Below are 25776 nucleotides of genomic sequence, written 5' to 3'. Positions count from 1 at the left end.
GGGTCTTGGCTTGAAAGACAAGGGGAGAGAGACTCCCGCCCCTCTCCCAGGGAGTGTGCTACTTTTGACTGGCTTGTTCTGACTATGTGATCTGCAATTACAATATTGAGATTGCATGGTGACAGTCTATACCACTGACTCCCTGAGTGGTTTTTCATTTCTGTCCCCGCTTCCTTCTCCAGCTTTTTTCAATATATCAATTTAAAAAAAAAAAATAATAAAAATTTAACCTTACATGAACATCATCTGTTGGCTTTGGCCCCAAACACTTTATTTCCTAGAAATAAGTTGAGTCTTTTCATCAGAATATGTAAAAGATTTCCAGCCACTGTAGTACTATTGTATTGTTTGTTTTTTTAAATAAGATTCTGTCCAGGTTCCAGCATGTGCACTAAATTTCTACTGCAGTAGAAGAGAGTCTTAAGCTGAAGAGAGATTTCATGCTTGGGAGAGAAAAAGGGCAGATCTTGACTCAAAAGTAACTTTTCCAAGGGAAAGGTAAACTCTTTTGTTTCTTTGGGGATTTTTATTCTGATAGCACAAGCATCTTGTTCTCTCAGGATTTTGTAATCTCTGGGAAAAAAACCCTTGGTGTTGTGTCACTTCCTCCTTCCCTGGTTGTGTTTTTTTCACTCCTTTTCAGAGGAAGTGCTAATATTGTTATAATTTAGGAAGACATTTTAACTTTTGACTCGGAGGTCTGCAGACTTCACTGTAAAGACAGTTTCTGTGCATCCAAATGCTGTTAATCCCTTAAAATACGAAATGAAAGATGTGTAACTTGGAGCTGAGACTGAGTCAGAGTATTCCAGATGGGTCTGGTTTACTTTGCATTCAGTGTTCCTGTAGCCTGTTGCTTTGGAAGGTGCAGGTAATAAGCTTTTCAATTGAATAAATGAGCGGTAGTGGTTTTTTGTTTTCCTCCCCTAGAAATGTAGTGCTTGATCAGACTGCACTGACCTGTAGAAGTTGTGGGCACTGTGGTGTTCTCCAGAATGCTACTTGGGCTGCCACTACAAGTAGGCCATTTAAAATAATAACCTTAGACTTTAAAAACACATAAAAACTTCATGATGCTTAAAGTATAGAGCAGAGTAGTCATCAGGTTAAAATAACTTCATGCTTATGACATGCACAGTGATGGTTCCTTTCAGGTTTTTTGGTGGTTGTTGGTGGTGGTTGTTTTTTCTTCTTTAAGATGGCACTGGTTGCAGTGATCTTCAGTTTTACGGCACAGCTAACTGTCTTAGTATAGATATGGTTCCTTTCTGCCTACTATTTCCGTTTACTGGCAGACATAGTTAAGATAGCTCTTTGGAGTTGTGGAGTGCGCGTGTGTATATAGATATATGTGTGTGTGTGTGTGAATGTGTCTGAAAATAATAAGGCCTAAAGTCCCCTCCCCACATCATTAGCTTTCGCTGCCCTGTATTTCAGTGTTACCAAGATTTTAAAGTGACCCAAGTATTGCTGTTGCAAATGTTTCCATGTTTGTCTAACTATTGTGATGACATAAAAAAAAATAAAATCAAAACACTAAATGTTTTATTACTTGCCCTATAAGTATATAGGCGTTCCCTGTCTAATATCTATTTCTTTTTTCAGGATTCACTGTATTTATTTTTTTTTACCCTATGAAACGGAAAGAGATTTCTGGCTTACTGTTGGCTTTTGATAGACGTTTTATCCTTGGGGAATTGCCCACCAATTACTTCATAGAGTTTGGAATTTAACTGAAGGACATTTTGCATGCCCGTGTTCAAATAGCGATGCTAACAGGCCACCATACGGTTCATGTTGATAGCTTTATGGATACTTAAAGGTAGGCAATAGTCTTATTTTTTAATAATGCTTAACCTTTTTCTCTTTGGCATGAACAAGCAAGTCTGCCTGGTTTTGTAGGACTTGCAGCTTTTCCTTAACATCAGACTTTAAAAAGGGGAGAACCAGTAGTATCAGGTACGCAGTTAGGATGGCGATTTTTAAAATACTAAGCTGCGTAACAGTCTCGGGAAGAACATGTGTGACTGGGCGTGAGAGTCTGTGGTACAGCATTACTAACCTTTGCTAAAAAAAGTTTTGAAGAATGAAGCATTTGCTTTATGAACGGTACTTGAGGACGAATTCTGATGCTGCTGCTAAAGTTTATTGAAAAATAGGCACTGATTTCAGTGATGATGCAGGTGTGGTTTCTGTTCATGCCTTAAATCTGAAAAGAAGATAAGAGAAACCTCCATTTGAAGGAGGATTTTGTATGAAGGGTAATCAAACCAGTAACCTGCTTTAAGAACGACTTTAACATATTTGGAGCATCGGTTAAAGGCAAATAAGTCAAGTTTATCATATCCTCCTACATAAGCTGTGACTATTGAATACAGTCGGCAGTCCACCTCAGAACTTGCTGGTGTGCAACTGCAACGTGTTAAGTTGTAAGGCTTCACAGCCACGAGCTGATGGGCCACAGTTCTCTCCGAGCATAAAGCGCTGTAAGTTTTAGTTTCTTGCACAGCAGTGACTCTTTTCAACATTAGTAACTATACAACAGGGTAAAAGGCAAATTTAGTGAATAATAATGTGTCGTTCTCAGAGTAGCTGTTTGCATTTCACCATGATGCAGATGCTTTTTATAGCAGTTGTGTTGGCACATGTGTTAGAATTCGGTTAATTCTCTCCTGAACTCATTTAAACTTTTGGCTTCAACTGCATCACTGGCAATATGTTTCAGAATAGAATAATTATTTCCTTTAAAAAAAAACGGGGGTGGGGGGGTAAGAAGACGGGGTGGAGGAAGCGGGGATAAAAAAATCTGTTGTCTGCCAGTGCTGTGGGCTGCTCACTCATTTTTCTGTAGAACTTCTGGGGGTTTGTTGTTGTTGTTGTTCTTCTTCTTCTTCTTCTACCTTAATGCTAATAGGCATTTCTACCTTTTCTACCTTGTTTTTCTACCTAATGCTAATAGGCATTAGCCTATCCTCTGCACCTTTGGTCATTTCCTGAAGTTTGTCTGTAGTTTCCTACATTAGTAGGTAAATGTATCTATTTTACTTTACAGAGCTTTGCTAGTTTTTTAAATTATACAAGAAATTTAAGTCTTGGAACAAATGTCTTTGCTTATTGATTTTTGTGAGTAGCTGCAAAAATCTTATGTATTAGTTGCCCCTTTTAAAATTAAAATAAAAATGAATGCTATGCAAGAAATAGGTTGCAAGTAACTGTTAGGGTCTTACTACTGCTCGCTGTTGAGAGATCGTGGGAAGTGCAGAGAATTTGTGTTAAAAGTTACGGGCATTTTTCAAGATAGTTTTCCAGGTCTGAGGCGTGCTGAAATATCTTTTTCCTATGATAGTGTGTTTAGTTTCGTTGACTTCAGCGGAACACACAGAATACATTGACTTAAACTAGCTGAGAATCTGATGATAAGGTTTTATACTCTACCTAACATAGTGTTGTGATGACCTGTCCCCTGAACTCAAAATTATGTTTGATGATCGTAACAGGAGGCCGGATCTTTGATCTGGAAATTATGCTGATAGCGACATTACAGAATCCAGGCTTGTAACTTCACTGGTTTCTTGCAGCCCCTCAAGTTCATGAAGGACAATAAAGACCCATTCTCTTTTGTTCTTGTGCTATAATCAGTGATGGAAGTATGACATTGTCAGTTGTAAGAAGTGGCTTAACTGCTGTTGGAGTCTGCTTTTACGCCTGGAAAACCTGTTGATTTGCATGGGTTTGCACAGCTTGTGCTAATGATATGGCTGGAATGAGACAGGATCTTGTGTAGTCTGCAAGGGCTGTATATGGTCCTGGTTTATAGCTGGGTGGGAGGGATTGGTTCAAGTTATTTCTGATTTGCCCTATTTAATATCTTTGTTTCCTAATGGCAACTGGCAACAGACAATGCGTATGGGTTTCAAGGCCCTGTGGAACCGAGAAGGTAGTTTGCCAGTGTTCTTACTGCTGTTGCAGACGTCGTTTCAGTGGATTGAAAGTGGCACATTCCAAGTACCTTTTCCTACCATTGCTGCATTTTGGTTTTTTTTAAATCCAGAAGAATGTTTCTGTACTTCCCTTCCCTATAGGTGCATGTTGATTTACATTGCATGCTATTGCAGCGTTCTTAGTCTACCAGTTACAGATTACTCCTTTCAGTTCTTGTGCATTTCTGAATGTGTATCTACCTACTAAACTCACATTTATTCAGACATGATATGCGGCTGCGTGGTCCTTTGTTACCGGCTGGGCTGAAACCACGACACACTTGTATGCAGCTTTTTTTTTTCCCCCTTTCTTTTTTTCAGGTCAGTAATTTTGTTTTGAGTGTTCTGTTTCTCGAAATGAGCATTCAGTGATGGAGTTAAGTATTCTTTATTGCAGCGCTGGAAGAACGGAGGATCGCTCCTCCAAATGTGCTTTCTGGCTGGGACTAATTGTATAGGTTAAATACCTGCCTTACATACATATTCATAAAATTTCTGAGAAATAATATACATATTCATTGATTTTCCGAGAAGTCATTAGCATATGTAAATGTCCTTTATGCATGCGTGTTGAAGGTCTTCGGTGGTCTTCTGGAGTCCTCTGGTGGTCTTCCATAGTCTTCCTCACTTGTCCGCTGTTTGAACTTTGTTGTACGAGTTTGCGCAGTACGATCCCCTTCTGGGCCCCACAAACAACTTCTCTGCTTATCACCTAGCTTTTGGCTCAGTCACCACAAGAGACAGAACATATTTTCTTATCAAACAGAATACCTCCTCAAAGAGGGCATGTTATTTTGTCTTATATTACAGACACAGGAATCTTGTGCTTTATGTCCTTGGCTTGTCTACGTAAATCAACTTACAGAGGCAGTTGTTAACCTTCTAACAAATTCCTGAGTCTTTTATTTAGCAATACACTGAGTCTAAACATACGTTCTATTTCTACATCTACTAGGCCTAGTGTCAGTTTCTGCATCAGTTCAGGGGTAGAAAGATGGTTTAATAGTATGCATTGTTTGGGGTTTTTTTTGTTGTTTGGTTTTTTTTTTTAGTCTTCATGCATTGTGTTTTCCTGCAATTCCCAACTTTATTGAAGAAGGAACGTTGGGTTTTTAACAGTTCTGCTGTGTAAGTTGTTATCTCTCTTAACGGGACTGATGGTGACATTGTTTAGCAGGGGTTAGGGTGAGCATCTTGTATGTATTTGTCTATGGAGTTTTAGTACTACTGATGAAAGCAGAAGGGCCGTGAGGCACAGTGCCCTTCAGGGTTTGGGGTGCCTTTCCTCATTGCCCACAGAATGCCACGTTGTCCTTAGAATCTTTGCAGCTGGTGGCAGGCCCCTCGTAGATTACAAGGCTTGGGACTTGACTTTCTTTTGTGGGCATGTAGCAGAGCTCAGAGTCTCTGGGGAGCTGTAGGTTAGGGGGTGCCCCCAGAATTTGGGATGTTGCTCAGAAGAGCGGCTCTTGAGGAGTAGCCACTGAAGGGGGTTCAGGAGTGCAGATTGAGGGCAGGAGGTGTCAGGAAGCAGTGGGGTTCCTTTCCTGACAGTTGAGGAGAAGAAAAGGGGTTTCTTAAGTTTTGGGACTGCTGGGGAAAGGGAGGAGGGTTTACCAGCCCTTCTCAGAGGAGTTTTGCAGTTGGATTTGAATGTCATAGAATCGTAGAATGGTTTGGGTTGGAAGGCACCATAAAGATCCTCTAGTTCCAACCCTCCCCCACGGACGCCGTCCGCAAGACCAGGTTGCTGAAAGCCCCATCTGACTTGGCCTTGAATGCTTCCAGGGAGGGAGCATCCGCAGGTTCTCTGGGCAACGCGTTCCAGTGCCTCGCCACCCCTAGTGAGAAACGTCTTCCTAACGCCTAAACTAAATGTACCCTCCTTAGGACTAAAGCCGTTACCGCCTTGTCCTATGGCTGTACTCCCTTGTAAAAAGTCCCTCTGCAGGTTTCTTATAGGCACCCTTTACGTACCGTGAAGTCTGCTATAAGGTCTCCCGAAAAGCTGCATGCCGGTGAGCGGTCCGAGAAGGTGAGGCGGTCGTCGGCCGGGTCGGTGTTGAATAGCAAAGTATTATGGGGCTGCTCGGTTCAGCCTTTACCTTCTGTTGTGGAGGTGCTGTGTGGGCTATCTTTGAATTGGATGAGCGTTTCAGGTGAGCTGTGGATTAGCGAGGAGGAGTGTGGGGCCGATGGCTTCTCACGAGTGCCACGCTAACGTGGTTTCTCTCGGTACCTTAGATACCACGAGTGATGATGGCTGCAGGGTCTGAGTCTGGAATGAGCGGGGAAGTGAACACGGTGGCACTTGTGAGGAGGGGGGAGTTGGGGAAGTAGTTGGCGTTGGCCAGCGGGATGCTTACTCCCTTTTCTGATTTGTTTGTGTTTGTTTTTTTCATTGCAGATGTTGAAGAGCAATGTTCCCCTTGAGGAACATCCCAGTTAGCCCGTGTGGTTTTGTGGAGGATGGATTTGGACCCTCAGCCCTCTGAAAGCTAAGTTGAGGGACCAGGCTGAGAGGAAGGGACAAAGCTGGGAATAGCAGGGAGGAGTTTTAAAGTTAGCGCAGGAGAGAGGGCTGTCCCAAAGCAGTCGCCTTTGCGCAGGAGAAGGGAGCGGGTTGCTTTTCAGCACGAGACCCGTGTGTGCCGGGCAGGGCAGTTCCAGCCCGTGTCCGCGGTGGCGTGTAGTTTGTGTAGTCTGTCTTGTGCGCTTAGACCTTCCTCGGGTCTCGATGTCCTTGTCGCGCTTTGCGCCAGAGGAGCGAGGCATGCGCTTCGGGTGCTGTCCCTAGGGTTTTGAATGCTCTTACTCATTGGCCCGGTGCCAATCGGGTGCTTCTTTTCTTGCGCTCGGAGCTCTAAAGCATGGATCGGTCTTGGTGGGTTCCGGTCAGTGCTCTATGGCAGCATTTTTTTCAGCCTGCATCGGCAGCTCTGCTCTCTAGCCGTCCGTTTTCTCGGAGTGGGACTTCTTCCCCGCATCCTGACATCCTTAGGTCTCGACGCCAGGCTTCTGGCGCATCTGTCGTCTGGGTTTTGACAGTGCTGTCTTGTAACGGGCCGCTCCGTTTGACTCCTCTGGGTCTGCTGTGGAGCCTCCTGGCCTCGCGGTTGCGGCCCCGTAGGTCATCTTGCCCGACAGCGCCTCCCGTCCGGGGGTCATTCTTCTTGCTGAGAGTTTTCTCTCTCGTTGAATCACCTCGTTGGTGGCGTTCCACGTGGTGACGTTCTGCACACGGTGTGCTTGGCTTGGAGCTGCTCTGCCTGGGGGGGTGTGGAGTCAGGGGTAGGTGGAACAGCGATAAGAGTCTACGGGTGAAACGTTGATGTGCCTAGACCGTTTAGGCGAGGGTTGTACAGTCATCTCGGCTCGAGTAGCCATCAGCGGCCTGCGCGGACAGCCATGCCGATAGTGTTTCACGGAGACAATTGGAGCCGTGTGGCAGGGGTTGCTGAGGGGCAGTGAAGCGGATTTGAGTCTCTAAGGTGTTAAGACTTGCACGTGATGGGCTCCAAGTTTGGCCCTGGGTTTTTTTGGTTGGTGGGGTGTAGGGTTTAGGGTTACTCCGTGCGGGGCCCGGATGATAGAACACCAGTATGATGATCAAAGTCGCCCCTTTATTGAGCTTAGCTGATCATTCTTACACAACTCTCTAAGTTGTTTAGAAGCTTTGATTGGCTGCTGCACGCAAGCATGTGGTGTCCACGCGCACAAGCGTAAGCGGTGATTGGTTACATCGATACTGTCCACGCGTAGAAACATAAGATACAGTTAGTTATACTCGCTCTGTACACGTGCATACACACAGGATATAATTGGCTATGTTAGAGCATGCAAAACTTGTCTTAGTCCAACTGGTCGAGATAAGCCCCTGAATTGAGGTCGGTTGTGCCAAGTTCCCTTTATCGTGGAATGTGCACCTGTGTTTTTCTAATTGGGATCTTTCTTCTTCTATCTTCTTGTTTGTTCTGTTCAGAGCCTTCAAAGGTGTCTGGAACTCTCTTGCGACCATGAGCTACTTTCAGGGCCAGTAACGAAGTTCCATATAATTGAACCCTACAGTGGGCAGGGGGGTGTGTGTGTTGGGTTTTTGTGTTGTTTTTTTGTTTGTTTTTTGGTTGTGTGTTGTTTTTTTTTTGTTTGTTTGTTTTTAAAATGACAGGCTGTAGCTGCATTCCAGATGGTCTTTGTAGATGGAATCAAGACCTCTGGAGTTGTGAAGCTCTTGCTCTGCATCCAGGTGACTCATTCAATATGTTTGGGTTTTTTTTTTTTCAGATGTGGAGGGACAGGATGTGTCCCACAGAGCGATGGGGGAAGGCAGCAGAGCACTGTAAGGAGTTGAGTCCGTGGGTGGACTCTGAAGGAAGATGCATCCGGTGGCTCTATGAGACTGCTTTGCTTTGCTGTGTTTTGCAGTTTTCTTGCATTGTATTGGTCTGTATTTGCCTTTGCCCTGTGGTGTTTTGTTGTGTATTTTTATCGACTGTCATGTGAGACTGTCTCGCGTTGCCTGGCCCTGCATTGTGTTTTGTATTGCAGTGCTCTGTACTTGTATGGATTGCCACCTGAGACTGCCTTGCCTTCTATGGTTCTGTATTGGTTTTGTATTGTTTTGGTCTGTACTTGTATTGACTGTCACGTGAGAGTCTCTTGCATTGGCCCTGTTCTGTTTTGTCTGGTATGGCAAGGCTCTGAGTTGTTTTGCCTTGACTGAGGTAAGAGTACTGCCTTGTATGGCATTACATTTGCACGTGAATTACATGGCTCTATGTTTGTGTGTGTCTTGTATGGCATTGTAGAGGCAGCGTAGAAGGTTTAATGACTTCGGGCTCTTTGCATGCAGAGTTGAGGGGATCGCAATTGGACTGTGAACTAGCATTGAGTAAGGCAGGAACTGGGCAATGGTGTTCATCTTGTTTATGCAGATGCTTTGTGGCAAGTCTCTAGAAATGGTCAAGGCCTTGAGGTCTAAGTAGCAGCGTGATGGGTCTTGGAGCGATCGGTAACTTTGGGACAGCTCTGTGTTTGTGATGCTCTGGTTTTTTCAAGTGTCATGGAGGACACTGGCTGTGAGGATGTGTTATTTTTGGAATAGGTGGGAAGCAGGGTAGGGGAGTGGTGGAGGACTTCTCTCTCGAGGATGAAGTGTCTGTTGACAAGCTTTGTGTGTTGTTTTTGCAGGTGATGACAGGGCACGAGAGGTGCTTGAAAGAACCTTGCGTTTAGGTGACATGGCGCTACGGAGGTTGGACTGTGACACGTGGCACTGTGAAAGCTAATTATCGGGTTGAAAATGCACGGATGGTGGAGATGATGGTGCGTGTTGAAATGTTGGTGTAACGGAAGGGCAGTTTGTGGGGAGGTTGGTTGGAAGGAGGTTGGGCTGGGGCCTGGGTTTTTGCAGGTAGGGTGCTTTTTTGAGGCCCCTGCTGCTGCAGACGGGGTGACGGCCTCTTGAGGCCTGTGGACGGTATGATGGATGAGTTGAGAGTGAGGGCTGGCATTCATGTGATCTGAACGAGTGGTGTGTTGTGAATGTCTCTAACCTTGTAGGGTTCTGTGGTTAAGCCTTTTTGGTTTTTTTTTCCTTTCAGGTTGGATGTAGAGTTGAGATGTTTTTCAGGGAATTAGGAAAAAAAACCCAAACTTAGAATAAAAAACCCCAGCTGGGATATGGGTTGGTTTTTGGTGTGTCCTCCCCTGCCCCATTTATTTTTTCTTTTCCCTGGTCCCAGCTGCTCCATGAGGCAATGTTGATTGCCAATGTTTGGACTGGGGTCTGCCTCGGGCCTGGGTTTTCAAAGGCAGGGCGATTTTTTTTGTTTGTGGTTTTTTTTTTTTTTTTTTTTTTTTTTTTCCAAGGCTCCCGGGAACGGTGTTCCTGTGGAGCGCTCCCCTGGAACCTGGTAATTGCCAGTCAGCACAGAGAGATATGTTGTTCGGTGGATGGTCTTTGGAAGACAGTTGAGGATTTTGTGGGGGGAGTTGGACTAGATGGCCAGCATGGAGTAGGCCAGGGTTGTGAAGTGCGTGAGTGTAACTGTATTTGTCTGTGGTGGGTTTGTAAAATATTTGGTTGCTCTTTGTAGCTTGTGATGTAATGATATTTTTCAATTTCTGGTTTTGTGTCGAGGTGTGGAAGTGGACGGTCTGTCAAGATGATTGGAGGTCACTCGTTTGGTGCCCGGGAACAGGGATCATGGCGGTAATGTCACCTCAGGGAGTAAAACTTCTGGATGTGCAGCGATGTATGTAATGGGAGCGAGGAATGTGGAAAAGACCACTCCGTAGAGCATTGCAGGTACTAAATAGTGGCATTTCTTCTTCAGGTAATGCTAAATTTTTGGAGTTTACATGTATTTGTAAAAATAGTGATTAAAAGAGGACTAAATCTAATAGTGTCAAATATTTGACGAGTGAGGCCATAAGTCTTTTCTATATATTGTAGAAAAAGTACATTGTAGAATTGGATTGAAATACTGACATAGCTGAATCTATGTGGAATGAGTAATGGACCAAATGAAGCACTAAAAATAAAATGTAAAAAAGACAGGTAATTATGTGTCCTTGTGGGAATTACAGTACTAATGGCAATCACAAAGGGAAGCGTAGAGGGAAGCATGGGCGTTTAGTGCCCATAGGTAAACTTAGCTGTTGAAGTAAGTGAAAGTGTCTGTTGGAATTAGGCATCCAAGGGCGAGTTGTAGATACCTTGAGGTAAATGTAGCTGCTGCTGGGTTAATGGAAAGGGGGTGCATTCCTTCCTCTAGTGATTGCAGAACTTTGAAATTGGAGCTGTAGGTAGAGAACCGTGAAATGGGCTCGGGCGTGGTGCGGCGCCGAAATGGGCTCGGGCGCATGTGTTACTTTTCTTAAAGGGGCTGAGGTACTGTGTAACTCTGAAATGGGCTTGATGAGTGGATAACATGTGTGTAATATGTGAGGGGTTTTTTTATTCTGTTTTCCTTCTCTTTCCCTGACCCTTTGTGGTGCTCTCTACTCTTTTCATTCATGTCTTCTCTCTCTCTCTCCAACCTCCTGTGCTTTTCATAGTCTCTCTCTATCTCTTGTCATTATTATCATCTGACGCTCTGTGTTACTTTCTGTCCCATCGTATCATGTTGTATGTTTCTCCTGCTTTTTTCTTCATCTGTCCAGATCCCTGTCCCTTGTTTCTTCTATTGCTGTCCCTCTGCCTTGCTTCCTCTTGCCATCTTTTCTGTATTTCTCTCTGTTCCCTTCCCTCTTCCATCCTTTCTAACTGTATCCCCCTCTCCAGCTAGCTGTCCCTTCTCTTTTCTCTCTTCCTCCATGTCTCTCTCGCAGCCTATCAATCACAGTTGTTTTTTCCTCCAGTGCTGTCCTGCTCTGTCCCTTGTTTCTCACTCTCGTTCTGTCATGCTCCCTGTGTCTTTTTGGAACTCCTCCATCTCTGTCCTGTAGCCTATCACTATTTTTTTCTTCTGCCATCCCTTTGTCCTTCTTCCAGTCTTTGTGTCTCTCTCCCTTTGTTCTCCCTCCCTTCTTTTTTTTCCTTTCTTGCTACATCTCTGTTCTGTACCACAAAAGCACGGAGGGTGTTTAGTAACAGAGAAGAAGGATATAGGCAAGGACAAAGGAAATTAATGGCTGTTATTCGGGAAGAAAGGGGAAGAGGGCCTAGACGAGACTTGCCCCGACTGGGCAAGGATCAATGCGCTTTGTGTAAGAAATTCAGTCATTGGTAGAGGGAATGCCCAGGGAACAAGGAGCATCAGAGGGCTCAAACAGGAAGAACAGTAGCCTCTGTGAAGGGAGACTGACGAGAACCTGGGGAATCTACCCTAGCGGATCCACTGGTTATAATTAAGCTAGGGAAAACAGAACAAGAGGTAGAATTTTTGGTAGATACAGGAGCAACATACTCGGTTTTGAATCAGGCTTTGATGCCCCGGGGAATGATTATGTCACGGTGAAAGGAGCGACTGGCCAAAGTGAAAAGGCATAGTTTTGTAAACCTTTAGAATATAAATTAGGAAAACAGTGGGGCATTCATAAATTTTTATATATGCCGAACTCCCCAAAGGCCCTTTTGGGAAGGGACTTGTTGGAACCATTGGGAGCAAAAATTGTATTCAAGAAGGGAGAAATTACTCTGGAGGTAAAAGATCAGCAAAATATTCAAATATTGAGCCTAACCTTAACCAGTCTCCCCCTAGAAGGAATCATTAATGAGGACATCTTAAAGCAAGTGTACCCGGGGGTATGGGCTACCGATGCACCTGGAAGAGCGAAAAGTGCTCCACCTGTTGAAGTTAGGATCAAGGAAGGCCAAAAGCTGGTAAGAATTAAACAATATCCCCTAAAGAAGAAAGACAGAGAAGGAATCCGGCCGGTGATAGAAAAATTTTTGCAGTTGGGACTATTAAAAGAGTGTGAGTCTGAATTCAATCCCCCTATATTACCTGTTCGGAAGCCCGATGGGTCATATTGGGTGGTCCAAGACTTATGGGCGGTGAATAAGATAACTGAAGATCTTTACCCGGTAGCGGCGAACCCATAGACCCTGTTAACCGTGCTAACACCTGAATTGACTTGGTTTAGTGTTTTAGATTTGAAGGATGCTTTCGTTTGCCTCCCTCTCCATGAAGCCAGGCAAAACTTACATTTGAATGGGAAAAGCCCAAGAGCGGTCGAAAGACCCAGCTCACTTGGACGGCCTTGCCACAAGGATTTAAGAATAGGCCTACCGTTTTTGGCAATCGGTTTGCGAAAGACTTGGAATCCTGGGAAACCCCGTCTGAGGAGGGGAAGCTGTTGCAGTATGTGGATGATATCCTGATCGCCACCAAAACAGAGAAAGATTGTACGACGTGGGCGGCGAGTCTGTTGAATTTCCTGGGACTTCAGGGGTACCGGGTATCCAAGAAAAAGGCACAGGTAATGCAAGGCAAAGTGAATTATTTGGGCTATGAAATTAGTGCGGGACAAAGACCTTTGGGACAGGCCTGTAAAGAGGCAATATGTCAAACTGGGAGACCTCAGACAGTAGAAGAGTTATGGACTTTTCTGGGAATGACAGGGTGGTGCCGATTGTGGATCTATAATTACGGATTGCTTGTTAAACCACTGTATGCGTTGACAGCCACTAAGCAGAAACACCTTGAGTGGAATAAGGAGACCGAACGAGCCTTTGAGCTACCGAAAAAGGCTTTGATGTCGGCCCTGGCCTTAGGACTCCCAGATGCGAGTAAGCTGTTTCTTCTTTACTCCCATGAGAAGCAGGGCATTGCTCTGGGAATATTAGCACAAAACCTGGGCCCGTATCGATGGGCAGTTGCCTACCTCTCTAAGCAGTTAGACACGACTGCAAAAGGTTGGCCTGGATGCCTGCGGGCGGTTGCGGCTGTGATACTAAATACACAGGAAGCCCGAAAGTTTACTCTGGGCCAGAAGATGACTGTTCTGGTGTCTCACGCAGTATCAGCAGTACCGGAAGCAAAAGGCGGACACTGGCTCTCTCCACAAAGATTCCTGAGATATCAAGCTATATTGGTAGTGCGGGATGACGTGGAGATTGTAGTCACTAACATTGTCAACCCAGCTTCTTTTCTCAGCAGGAACACAGGAGAACCGGTACATCGTGACCGTTTGGAAACCATCGAAGCAACGTACGCCAGTTGCCCAGACGTGAAAGACGGCCCCATGGAAAACGGGGAAACTCGCTTCACAGACGGAAGCAGTTACGTCCTAAACAGTAATCGACACGCGGGATACGCCGTCACTGCCAGCCAAGAGGTAATAGAATCGGGGGCTTTGCCCAGGAACACCTCCGCACAGAAGGCAGAAATAATTGCTCTAACCCGCGCCCTGGAATTGGCCCAGGGCAAAGTTGTGAACATTTATACAGACTCAAAATATGCCTTTGGAGTTGTACACGCACGTGGAGCAATTTGGAAGGAGAGAGGACTAGTGAGTTCTCAAGGGAAAAATATCAAACACGCAGAAGAAATTCTGAAGTTACTGGAAGCTGTCCAGCTCCCTAAGAAAGTAGCAATTATGCATATTAAGGCACACCAGAAAGCGAGCTCAGATTTGGAAAAAGGGAACGAGCTGGCGGACAGAGAGGCAAAACAAGTGGCCAAAACACAGGTAAAAACAGAAGGGGCCTTAATTCCTGATAGGTGGATTTCCCTAGAAGGTAAGCCAGAATACACTAAGGAAGATCAAAAGCTCATTACAGGTTTAGAAGGGTCATATAATGAAGAGGGGTGGGCTCATACCCCACAGGGAAAGCTAATCGTTCCCTCTTGCTTATTATGGCATTTGATAGGGGAGGAACATAGGAAAAGACATTGGGGAACAGAAGCCCTGTATAATCATCTGATAGGAGAAATTGTGGCTAGGAATTTATACGCCACGGTGAGGCAGTGTGATCGCACAACAGTGTGATCTTTGCCTCCAGACTAATCCTAAGAGCACCCCCAAGCTGGAAATGGGCCAGACTGGAAAAGGCAATGGGCCTGGACAACAATGGCAAATTGCTAATGTTTATTCATTACTAAAACACACCCACTTGTGATTTGCAGCTATGCATGTTCCGTAGCTTTCTCATGGGAACTTCTTCAAAAGTTACTTATGAAGTTATGCCAAGGTCACACTGTCCCTGTTTTTCTCCTGATATCAGCAAAGCCAGCTATTTTCGGCCAAGGCCTAGTCTTGCTGCTCAAACTGACATTCTTTCACACAGAACTCTGCTCGCACAGCTTTTCTATAGACCCACGTCCTTTTTCATGAAGCCAATTCCCAACAATTCCCCCTTTTTCTTTTTGTGCGAGTAGAGCTTGGTGTGTCAGCTTTGAGACTCCTTTTATCATGCACCCATACGGAATTCTAACTATTACACAGATTAATATCAATATACCCAACCATCATAAGGCTTCCTTAATCAATGACATTACCCATAGTGTTATCCCGCCAAATATTGATTGTAACACTCCATCAAACCAACTAGTTTCTTGCTGGATCTTTGTGTATGTTTCTTCAGCCAATCTATTTGTTTGTATATAGATTGAGGTAAAATTTTAACACCTGCTGTATTGCCCTTTGCAAAGATCTGTGAACACAATTAATTAAACACAGTAAAAACAACATTATACCTAATAAAATACATAAGCACACAAAAAGAGGTTTGATTAATAGCTTTAGCTAGTGACACCCAAACATTCTTACTGTCCCATGGTGTTAACCGATGTGGATCAATCACCGGTGTCACTGTCATGCTGCTTACTACAGTCAGTGTGTTCCATATCAATCTCAGCATAAGGTTTCAAATTTATGGGTAAATCAGGAACGTATCTGCCAGACATGGAGGATGTGATGGGGTTTTTTTGTTGTGTTTTTTTTTGTTTTGTTTTGTTTTGTTTTTTTTGTCCAATTGCTGCCAAGGCTTGCCATCCCGGTGCACTTAGTTGTCTTGTAGAAGTTAAGGTACCACTGCCCCACAATAAATCCAGCAGCGGCTGTAAGTCTGTATTTGTAATACCACAACAAGGTTGAATCCACTGTAGGTCTCCGTTTAAATCTTTCTCCCTCTTTTTGTTTTTGAGCAATCCAGGCTTGCTTAATAACTTGGGATGCCATTTTCCTTAATAAGCTGAACAAGGTAAAACTATTACAATAGCTAAAATCACAGTAACTACAATAATGCCCATAATTCTTTGAGCCAACCCGTTACCCCTAATGACCCAGACCATGAGGAAAATGAACCATCTATACATTCTTGTGCCATCTTGCTCCACGAACTCAGCCCAGCAATCGGTAGGTGCCAGCTTTCCGTGGGCGTCCCCACAGAGGCAACGATGGCCTCACTGTACACCAGCCCGATGCTCTTCGGAAAATCCCAGTATTTATACATTTGCAGAGGAACGGGTTTTAGCACACGTGGCCAGCGGGTGCCAAAAGTCCGCCTCGGTTGCAATCTATGACGCATGCGCTCGCTGGCCAGGCGCGCTGCACGAGTCATAGCCATCTTGTCTATTGGTTCATGGGCTTTACGATACAGTTGCGATGCACAGAGAATCTTGACCTGTTATGTTAGCCAAGGTGACCTATACATTAGTTTTTGGCTGAGGTAGTATTCATATTGCCACATCATCTATGATGCTCCAGATGATGATGGTCATGCAAATCGAACAGGAGTCCATCGTGGGCCTGTATCTGTGGAAACACAATCAACCTCGTTCCCAGGTTATTAATGGAAATAGACCTTACCCCTAATTTTGGCTTTAACTAACTTTTACCCCACACTGTCTTCCCGTAATCACACTATGTTTAATCAAATTATGCTTTACACACTTTTTACCTAAAGCAGGTTCTATATACAATAAGGCACGCTGTTCTGAAAACCTCTCTGAAGGACTCCGTGTCCACTAGTAATACTCTATTATTTAGAATCTGTCAGATCAGTGGCTCCAGCACCCGCCGGTGCCGTGCCAGTCGCCATTGGAACAATTCCGGGTCCAGCATCAGTGCGAAGCCATGGCTTGTCCCACTTAGCCAGGATCTCCCAGTAAGTTTTACTTCTGCTGATCTGCACCATTTCCTGGATTCTGGGTCCTTAGACATTACCATGATTCCTGTACTTTGTTGCGTCCTTTCTGCCTGTAAAAGAACATGATGCACTACCATTGGTGGGTCTTTGTGATCACCTGTCAATCTAAGATAATTTAGCACAAATAAGGCTTTGGCCAATCGTTCCTCTGGGAGTAAGCCCTGGGTTCCCCCCTTTTGTTTTTGCAGCATGTTCTTTTAGGGTTTGGTTGGCCCATTCGACAATAGCCTGTCCTGTGGGAAGATGTGGAATACCGGTACCGTGGTGAATTCCCCACAAATTACAAAATCGAGCAAATCGTGTAGAACCATAGGCTGGGCCGTTGTCCATCTTAATTTCTTGAGGCACACCCAGTACTGCAAAAGAAGCGTGAAGATGTCATTCAATATGTAAGGCCTTTTCTCCAGTTCGTGCCGTGGCCCACATGGCAGCAGGATAGGTATCAATACACACATGCACAGAACGCTTTGCACCAAACCACATGACATGGGTGAAATCCATTTGCCACAACTGCAATGGCAAAAGACCTCGTCGGTTAACCCCACAGCCCAAGCCGAGCCCTTCCTTTTGACAATCAGGGCATGCTTTAACGATACCTTGGGCATCAGTAAGTGGTAAGTCAAATTGCTTTGCTAACATCCTAGCGGGTTGGTGCAAGAACGCATGCGATTGCCGTGCTTTGTTGAAAACGATTCCCTGGAGGAGGCTCCCGTGGCGCTGCAACCAATTGGTCAACTCTGTCATTTCCCGTTTCTCATCTGCACAGTGTTCTCATACCCAAGAGTTCTACCAGAGGGGTCATATTGCCATTAGTGATACCGCAAAGATTCCGCACCCACTGGATATCTCCCACAAGCTTCTGGACATCATGTAACATTGAAATTTCTCATGTTATTTGAACCTTCTGAGGTTTAACATTGCTAGCATTTATGTGCCACCCCAAATACTTCCAAGGTGCTGCCTTTTGCACCTTTTCAGGAGTGATTATTACTCCGCGATGGCTTAAGATGTCCTGCAATTGAGTTAAAATCTCATCCTGTGGCAAGTTACTGAGGTAACTGCTTTCTTACAGGCTCTGATGCCCAGGCCACATACACCTGACGCATCGTGGGGGAATTGCGCATTCATTGCGGTAACATGACCCAATGGTATCTCTTATAGGGTTCTGCCTTGTTAATCGATGGTACCGAAAAGGCGAACCGTTCAGCGCCATCTGGGTGCAATCTTTTAGATTTATAATTAACAAATCCCATTCTTCTGGAAGCATAACTGGAGATGGCAAACCTGGCTGCAGGGCTCCCATACTGTGCATCACCACATTCACAGCTCTGAGATCATGTAACAGTCTCCGCTTCCCACTTTTCTTGGGAATGGTAAATATTGATGTATTCCATGGACTAGTAGAAGGAACAACTTGTCCCGCTCTCAACTGGTCCTCAACTAACCCTTGTATTTTTAGTAGCCTTTCAGAATTTAGCAGCTACTGATCAATCCAAACAGGTTCATCTGTTTTCCAGTTAATTTTCAGAATCGGCTACCCCTCAGTGACCGCTCCTAAAAAGGATGCGTCACTAACATTGCCTTCATTTGGCTCAATAAATCATGGCCTACGAGGCCAAACAATTCAGTTGGGGTAGTCATGACATACGGACACGTCGTAATGTGTTCACCATCGGGGAACACAAATGTAATTGGTAGCTGACTTACTAAGGTGGCTTGTGTGCCCCCTATCCCTGCAATACCAAAGTTTGGATTGATCGATGGCCATGATGGAGGCCAAATGCATTGTGAAATAATCATAACATCAGCACCTGTATTGATTGTCATCGGTTTCTTGACAACAACTCCATCGGGCCCTTCCAATTGCACTACCTTTTCTGGTTTACCTCTTGTTGCGTCCATGGCAAAGTATACCTGCGGTTTCCCTGTGGAGCCGAATCCACCATCTCCACGTTGTACTTCACCTGGGTTCGGAACACACGACCTGAATGGAACTAATTGTGCTATTCTGGTACCTTTAGGAATAGAAACAGGAGGGATTAAAACATGAATCATAATTTTCACAGTCCCACAATAATCTGCATCAATAAGCCCTGGGAGCACCAGAATTCCTTCTAGAGCTGTTGAAGATTGCCCCATTAAAAATGCACTAAGTCCAAACCCCAATGGTCCCTTTATGTTGACTGCGGTTTCCACATCCACTCTGGAGCTTCCTGCGGTGGCGGATCTGGTGGTTGCGAGGCTGCCTGAGGGCTGGCAGCTCAAGCCCCTTGCATTCGTGTCGTCGCGCGAGGGGCCTTCGCAGTCGGTGTAAAGTTTCCCTTCTTCCTGTATTCTTGGTGGTATGGTTATCTTTCTTACACTTGTTGCAGCACTTACTGTTAACAGTACCTGTACATTTGCTCCTAATGTGTCCACGTTTGCCACAGTTAGAACACTTGACCAAGGGTGTCTTACTGGCCTTGTGTTTCTTTGTAGCTCCTTGGAGAGCTGTGGCAGCATAGGCTACTTTCTGTGAGTCCACTGATCGATCCGTGTATTCTATCATATCAACGATGTCTGCATTTTTCGGCAAATTACACAATGCTTTGTGTGTCTTTTCAGTAGCATTTTCAAAAGCGAGTATTTTGAACGTGTTTTCTTTCATGCCCTCGTTCATGTCAGGGTGGTCATAAATTGTATTCTCCTGTTTCACCTGGGTAAAAGCATGGCTGTACATATTGTCTGGTACGGTAAGAAAAGCTTGATACGCCAAGATCTGTGATAGATGATGAACCTCAGTGACACATTGTAACTGAGCGTTCCCTGATGCGAAGGGTCCAGTACCCATCGGCATCTGCATGGTTACTCCCCATAGGGGATCTGTTTGTTGTCGTGATGTTGCTTGTTCCCTATCACAGAGCTTCTCCCACTGCCAGAAAAACACTAACATTCGGGCGGGTGTCAAAATCAACTGTGCTAGCTGTTTAATATCTTGAGGTATCAGCGTATCAGCAGAAAAAATGAATTGCAGTATTTGGTGAGTTAACGCAGATTTGATTCCGTACTGACTCACAGCATTCCTTAATTTCTCAATGACCTTCCAGTCAAACACCTCCCATTTTTTCTGTCCATTTGATGCAATAACTGGGAATGCTTAGAGCATAGTCCCTTCTATAATGGCATCTGTTATTACACCCCTCCAATGTCTCTGCCTTTCTTCTGCAGCGGCTATTACAGGCGGCTCCGCGTCTGTCACGGGTGCGGTTGGTTTCCCCGTCTCTTTTCCCCATTTCCTTTAACAATTCTAACATTGTCTCTTTTTGTTCTATTATTAGAGTAGCCAAGTCCTTGTTTGCATTATTTGAATCAGGGTGTATGCTAGGTATAATTTGTTCATGTTGAACGGTGGTATCTGAGGGCTGGTTTTTCGTAGGCAGATTTTTACTCACTCCCTGATTCTGTAGGGTTTCCTTTAATCGTACGGTTAGGGAGGCTTGGGAACTGTCGGATGGCTGATTAATATCGGCAGTCCCAGGGAGTGGAGCAGAAGTCAAGGGCACGAGAGTAGGCGAACAAGCTCCAAAAAGTCTCTCTCGCTGCATTATGTTTTTCTCCCCGCTTTTCCCTTTCGCTTGCGGTTGGAGAGAGAGAGCAGCAAAAGCAGACGCAGACGCTTTACGATCTGCTTTCATTTCTTACAGAGTTGTCTTAATCAATTTCCATAAAGTTACAAGATCTTTAACTTCTTTAGACCCGTCACTAATTTCATCCCATAGGGAGGTTCCGATAGCATTCCAGGTACTAAGCTCAAAAGCTGTACCCACACTAATTGAAAGGTTTCTGTCCTTGCTTCGTTAGTTTTTTAGCTGATTTATCATCATCAGTTACCATATCCCATAATACGTCTCCTAATCTACACCATTCACTCTCCTTAAATAATAAATCCGGATTCTTAAAGCATCCCTTAACGCGACCCAGCGTGACTAACCCCGAAATTTGCTTAATGCAGTTTACTCCCCGCTTTTCTAAAAAGCACTGTAATAATTTTAGGGCTACCTCTTGATCCATTGCCGGCCGGCTTCTTGATACTCCTGGGTGCTACCTTGATTAAGGCACCTCGGTTAAAAAGTCTTTGCAGCCTTTTTCCAGTAGCCCTCACTGACGGCGAACCCCTTTTGGACGGTCCAGGCACGAGAGTTAACACACCAACCAAGACGATCAGCGTTCGGTTAATCTTTTGCCCCCCGGTCGCTGCTACCGGTGCTTCTCAGTGTCCGTCGCTCCAATTCCCCTTTCTTCGGTCCCCGTTCGGGCGCCATTTGTTGGAGCGGCGGAGGAATGCACATAAGTCGACCCAATATGAGTGATAGAAGTGATTCAACTTTATTTGCACGGATAGCTCATATTTATACAGTTTGCGATAATTATGCCTACTAGTCCTAATATGATTGGTACATTGCTAATGTTTATTCATTACTAAAACACACCCACTTGTGGTTGGCAGCTACGCGTGTTCAGTAACTTTCTCATGAGAACTTCTTCAAAAGTTACTTGTGAAGTTATGCCAAGGTCACACCGTCCCTGTCTTTCTCCTGATAACAGCGAGACCAGCTGTTGTTTTCCTCCCAATATCAGTAAAGCCAGCTATTTTCAGCCAAGGCCTAGTCTTGTTGCTCAAACTGACATTCTTTCACACAGAACTCTGCTCGCACAACTTTTCCACAGGCCCATGTCCTTTTTCAGCAAGCCACTTCCCAACAAAAGGTATTCCTAGAAAAAGTTTCCCGTTTATAAAGCAGGAGTTTGTTGGGGCTGAATTACAGTTCCTTTGTAACTGAATTGGGTCAATATTCCGAAAAAGGGGAATATGTTTATTTTTGAAACAGGTCGATACTTGCATGTGTTGTGCTGGCAAGGAGGAGGCTTCTTAAATGTAGAACTTGTTAAATTTAAAAGCACACCTCCACTCTCCATAGTATTGCTTCTATGTTAATTCAGGGTTAAGATATTCGTTCACTTCAGTTTCTGTGAATCTGTTAGGGCAGCGTGCTCTAAGGTGATGGGAGGGAGCAGGGGGAAGAAGGGGAGGAGGAAAAGCAAAATATCTGGAACCTGCTCTTCCATGACTCCTGCAAACTGTAATGTTATTTTTTTTTTCCCAAGCCTGAAAACTGTACTTGGCAGTGGGATTGTGGCTATCTTGTTAATATTCTTCCTTCCTTTCTTGTTTTGGCCTCTCCAGGAAGCGATTCGAGTAATCCTTGGAAATCTTGATGATTTACATGCATTTTCTACAGACCACTATCTTTCTGTGTACCCTTTCTTTCCTACTTGTAAAAGAAAAGGTCCAATGACTTGTATCTGTTGGGCATTGCTTAATTTGACATTCCTGCCTAGTAGTGCGCAGATCTTTAGCTGGAGTACGACTCCTCTGAGCTTCGCAGTTTTACATTAGCTGAAGATCCTCCTCAGTTGTTGCCTTCACCAGAGAACTGATGTATGTAAAAAGAATGTTTTGCAGTGTTTTCAGATGGCCACCCCTGCGTTCCAAATCTGATTTAGCCAGAGAAAACGAACGTGCATATATAAAGTCCCAGGAAGCCCACGTAATGCGATTGCAAGGAAAGCTAGTGCGTTGTTTCAAAAGGTTAATAAAATGTAAAGCGCTCCTTACAGGCGCAGCAGCGTTGGCCCTCTAGTAGAGAAGACCGCAGTAGTTTTCTTGTAAGGTACATTAGGATTAAGTATTGTAGTTGCTGTAGTGTAAAGGGTTACGGAGAAGTTACTCTCCTGAGGCTGTTGTTGCAGAGAAAAGTAAGTTAGTGGAAGGAGAAGCCTTTTCAGTCCTAAGGTGCGTCAGTTTGTGAATCGGATCAGGCCTTTCGGCATCATCTCCTCCCGTGATTCCGAGTGCCCAGGAGTAATGAACACCCGCGTGTTTCCGCCTCCAAGGCATCCCCTTCCAGTCTCAGCAGACTGCGTTATTGCCACCCCTGGTCCTAGCAGGCAAGAACGAGATCATCCTCTTTCTCTGTCAGAAGCTGGTAGGTATGAGAGCAACTTATTCCTGTTGCTGCCAGGAAGAGAAAGTAGCCCAGAGCATCGTCAGACAGGAGGCACCCAAACAAAGGAAGCCTCGTTGTTGGTTTGCTTCGCTAAAGCGCAGCCAGTTTTGCCTGCGTGCTTGAGGAGGGTTTGATTCACGAGCTTGTATTTCTGGAACTGGGAAGTCCATCCACCTGCTCAGGCAGCACCGGGCCCTGCGGAGAACTGCAAGCTCAGAGGCCTGGCGTGATGAGTTGTCCTGCAGTCTGTGTGTCGGGCTCCTCGCTGTAGCATACCTCTTAGTTAATCGCCAGCTGTGGGAGTCCTTGAAGCCAAACTCAAACGAACAATTTCATCCCTTAAAGGAACTGACTGTGTCATCTAGGCAAATCTTGGGCTTCATCTCTGGTCCTCAGGATGCAAATGGAGTAAAAGTATTCATGTTACCTGTTTCTTCCTGAGGTCAGAGGCACGTAAGAAGGCTGCTGCCTGGCGTCACCCATTCGTGCATGCATGAGCTCCTAGGTGTGCGAACTGCACCCCCAGGAAGGAACGTCTGTAACTGTGGCGTTTGTCATGTCAATTATCTTTTGTTCTCCCATTTTGAGGAGGACTGTGAAGTGAATGTAATGATGCTAGTCCTGTGAATCCTAGTCCTTTTCAGGTTTAAAAATAATTTTTAAAAGAATTACTTTTTAGTTAGGAAAGCCGATGAGGTTTTCTTCACAGGGTTGGGAGAGCCTGGCATGTTGTTTTTTGCGGGAAGATGTGAGGACTGAAGCCAGATGCAGTTAAGGAAACACAGTGCTATGAATGCAAGCAACTGATGGAAGAGTGTCACCTGGATGAGTGTTTCTTGTAATGTGTTACTAGCGTATGGTGTCTCCTCACATCTCATTTCTCCGCTGTGTAGTTCGATGTGTCACTTGTTCAGCTGCTGCTGCTCATTAAATATAAATCTCCATTGGCAGGAGCAGTTACAGGGTCGTGGATCTTGGACCAAGATCCTCAAAACCCCCTAGCTATGCGAGGTTTCCCTGCCGCACGCGCACTGCCTTTGTGTCCTGACGCTCTGTTTCTCCAGAAATGTCCGTATTTGCGTGGGGAGTTTCAAGGACCTGCCTGTGGACGCGACGGCCCCTACACCCCTGATGTATTCTTCTGGTGCTGCATCCTCTTCTTCGCCACCTTTGCCCTGTCAAGCTTCTTGAAGAAGTTTAAAACCAGCCGCTACTTTCCAACCAGAGTAAGTAGAAGGAGGTGGCCAGTGTCCATCTCCGCACTCGTTTCCCAAAATGGCTTTCCTGGAGCACTAAGCAGTATTTGCCCTGCCTTGGTCAAGCTGGGAAACGTTGGCCTTGCAGGCCAAGCTCTCCAAGAGCTTGGATGTCCCACACTCATTTCCATGAGTGCAAAATCATCGTAGCGTTTCCCACCTGCCTCGTGACCTGCCCCAGATTGAAGATTTTTGGGGTTTGATTTTTTTTAATTTTTTTTCTTCTCCTCAGGTAGTAGGAAGTCAGGTTTCCCAAAGTTTTGGGGGTTGGGGGTTTCGGTTTGTTTTTTTTCCCCTACCTTCTGCGCATTATGTGCTCGAGTGGAAAGTAGATTCGAATGAGGAGCTTCCTTTTGAGGACTAAAGGATGCCTCAGTGCCTTGTTGCCATTGTAGCTGTGAGTGTAGCTGTAGTGGCAGACATGTGTTTTCTTATTTTTAATATTATTATTATTATTTTTAGATTTTGACTTAAACCAACCCTTGTTGGCCTAGTTAAGCTTTTTTTTATTGTCTGACCCCAGATCTCACAGGGACAAACACAGCAGCAGTATCTAAGCAAGGGATCAGGCTGCATGTGCTCAGAGGGGTGGTGGGATTTGGTTAAGCAGCCTTAATGTTGTGGATGTCTGCAACTCTTGCATCTCACCTTACGGCCCTGTTTGCCATGCCCCTCTCACCTCTGGTTTCTCGCCCCAGGTACGGTCCACAGTGAGCAACTTTGCTGTTTTCCTCACCATCGTCATCATGGTGCTCCTTGACTTTGTGGTTGGGATCCCATTGCCGAAGCTCCAGGTCCCCCATGCGTTCAAGGTAACGGGGTGTTTTGGCACGTGGGGGTGCCACAAGGTGATGCCGGGGCAGGGCAGGGCTGAGTCTGGAGGAGATGCTGGTGGTGTGACCATCTCCTCTTCCACCTCCAAGTGCCTTGCTTCCTCCTGGAAACGAGAAGATGGCCCCAAAACTAGATACCTACAGGGGAAGTATCTAGAGCTGCTTGCAAAGAGGAGACTGGCACTGCTGAAGCCCCCGGGAGAGGGGGACATGAAGCCAGGGCTGGGAGGTGCTCTGACGCAAGGAGGGAGGGGAAAATGAAAGCCAGTGGAGTGCCTGGGCTGGGAGACAATGCTGATGTGTGGGCTTTGTTGCAGCCTACCAGAGACGACCGCGGGTGGTTCATCAACCCCATAGGACCCAACCCTTGGTGGACGGTGTTGGCTGCGCTCGTCCCAGCTCTGCTCTGCACCATCTTGATATTCATGGACCAGCAGATCAGTGCCGTTATTGTGAACAGGAAGGAGCACAAGCTGAAGGTAAGGGCCTGCGAGAGATGACCCCAGCCCCTTCTGGGCTGCAGGTCTGGGGAGAAGCTCTTATTCCCGATGCTTTCTGAAGGCATTGGTTTGGGACAAGGTCAGGCTGCGTGGCAGGATGCTCTCCTGGATTAACGATGATGCAGGGAGCAAGTGACAGGGCAGTATAGATGAGCAACCTTTTGGGGGAGCAAATTAATCTTGGAGCAATAGAGAACTGCGTTTTTGTTTTAAAATGGCAGCAGCAGCAGGTGTGGGGAATGAATTGTTTTGATGCGCTGCCAGGGATAACTCAGAGTCACACCTTCCTTGCAAGTGGTACAGTTTTCTTTGTGAGTGGAAAAAATGGTTTGGTGCTTTTGGGTTGTGGCTTGTTGTTTTTTGGAGAAGTATTTAATGCACAAGCTCTGCATATCCATTGTGTCTGAACTCCTGCCAGATTTTCATGCCAGGTGCTTGTGCAAAGCCTGCATACACCCTTGCTTGTTTCCATTTCTTGTTTTGAATTCTGAAGAAGTTGACTTGTGCTCGAGCAGGGTTTGAGTCTGACTTGCGACGTTATCCTTGCTCTTGTGCTATG

The 25776-nt window shown here is 45.3% G+C and overlaps 1 protein-coding gene across 1 annotated transcript in view; it reads left to right on the top strand.

The window, feature by feature from the left end:
- Positions 1-12819: 12819 nt before the first annotated feature.
- Positions 12820-25776, top strand: part of LOC126037488 (electroneutral sodium bicarbonate exchanger 1-like) — a 105640-nt gene continuing 92683 nt past the window's right edge. The window contains exons 1-3 of the mRNA XM_049797820.1: positions 12820-12908; positions 13573-13766; positions 23693-23854. Coding sequence (XP_049653777.1) covers positions 13674-13766; positions 23693-23854 — 255 coding nt within the window. The 5' untranslated portion in view covers positions 12820-12908; positions 13573-13673. The remainder of the gene's footprint in view (positions 12909-13572; positions 13767-23692; positions 23855-25776) is intronic.

This window comes from Accipiter gentilis, unplaced genomic scaffold (genome assembly GCF_929443795.1).
Source record: "Accipiter gentilis unplaced genomic scaffold, bAccGen1.1, whole genome shotgun sequence".
Taxonomy (NCBI): domain Eukaryota; kingdom Metazoa; phylum Chordata; class Aves; order Accipitriformes; family Accipitridae; genus Astur; species Astur gentilis.
The sequence above is the reverse complement of the archived record's forward strand: the minus strand, read 5'-3'. Positions and strand labels throughout refer to the sequence as shown.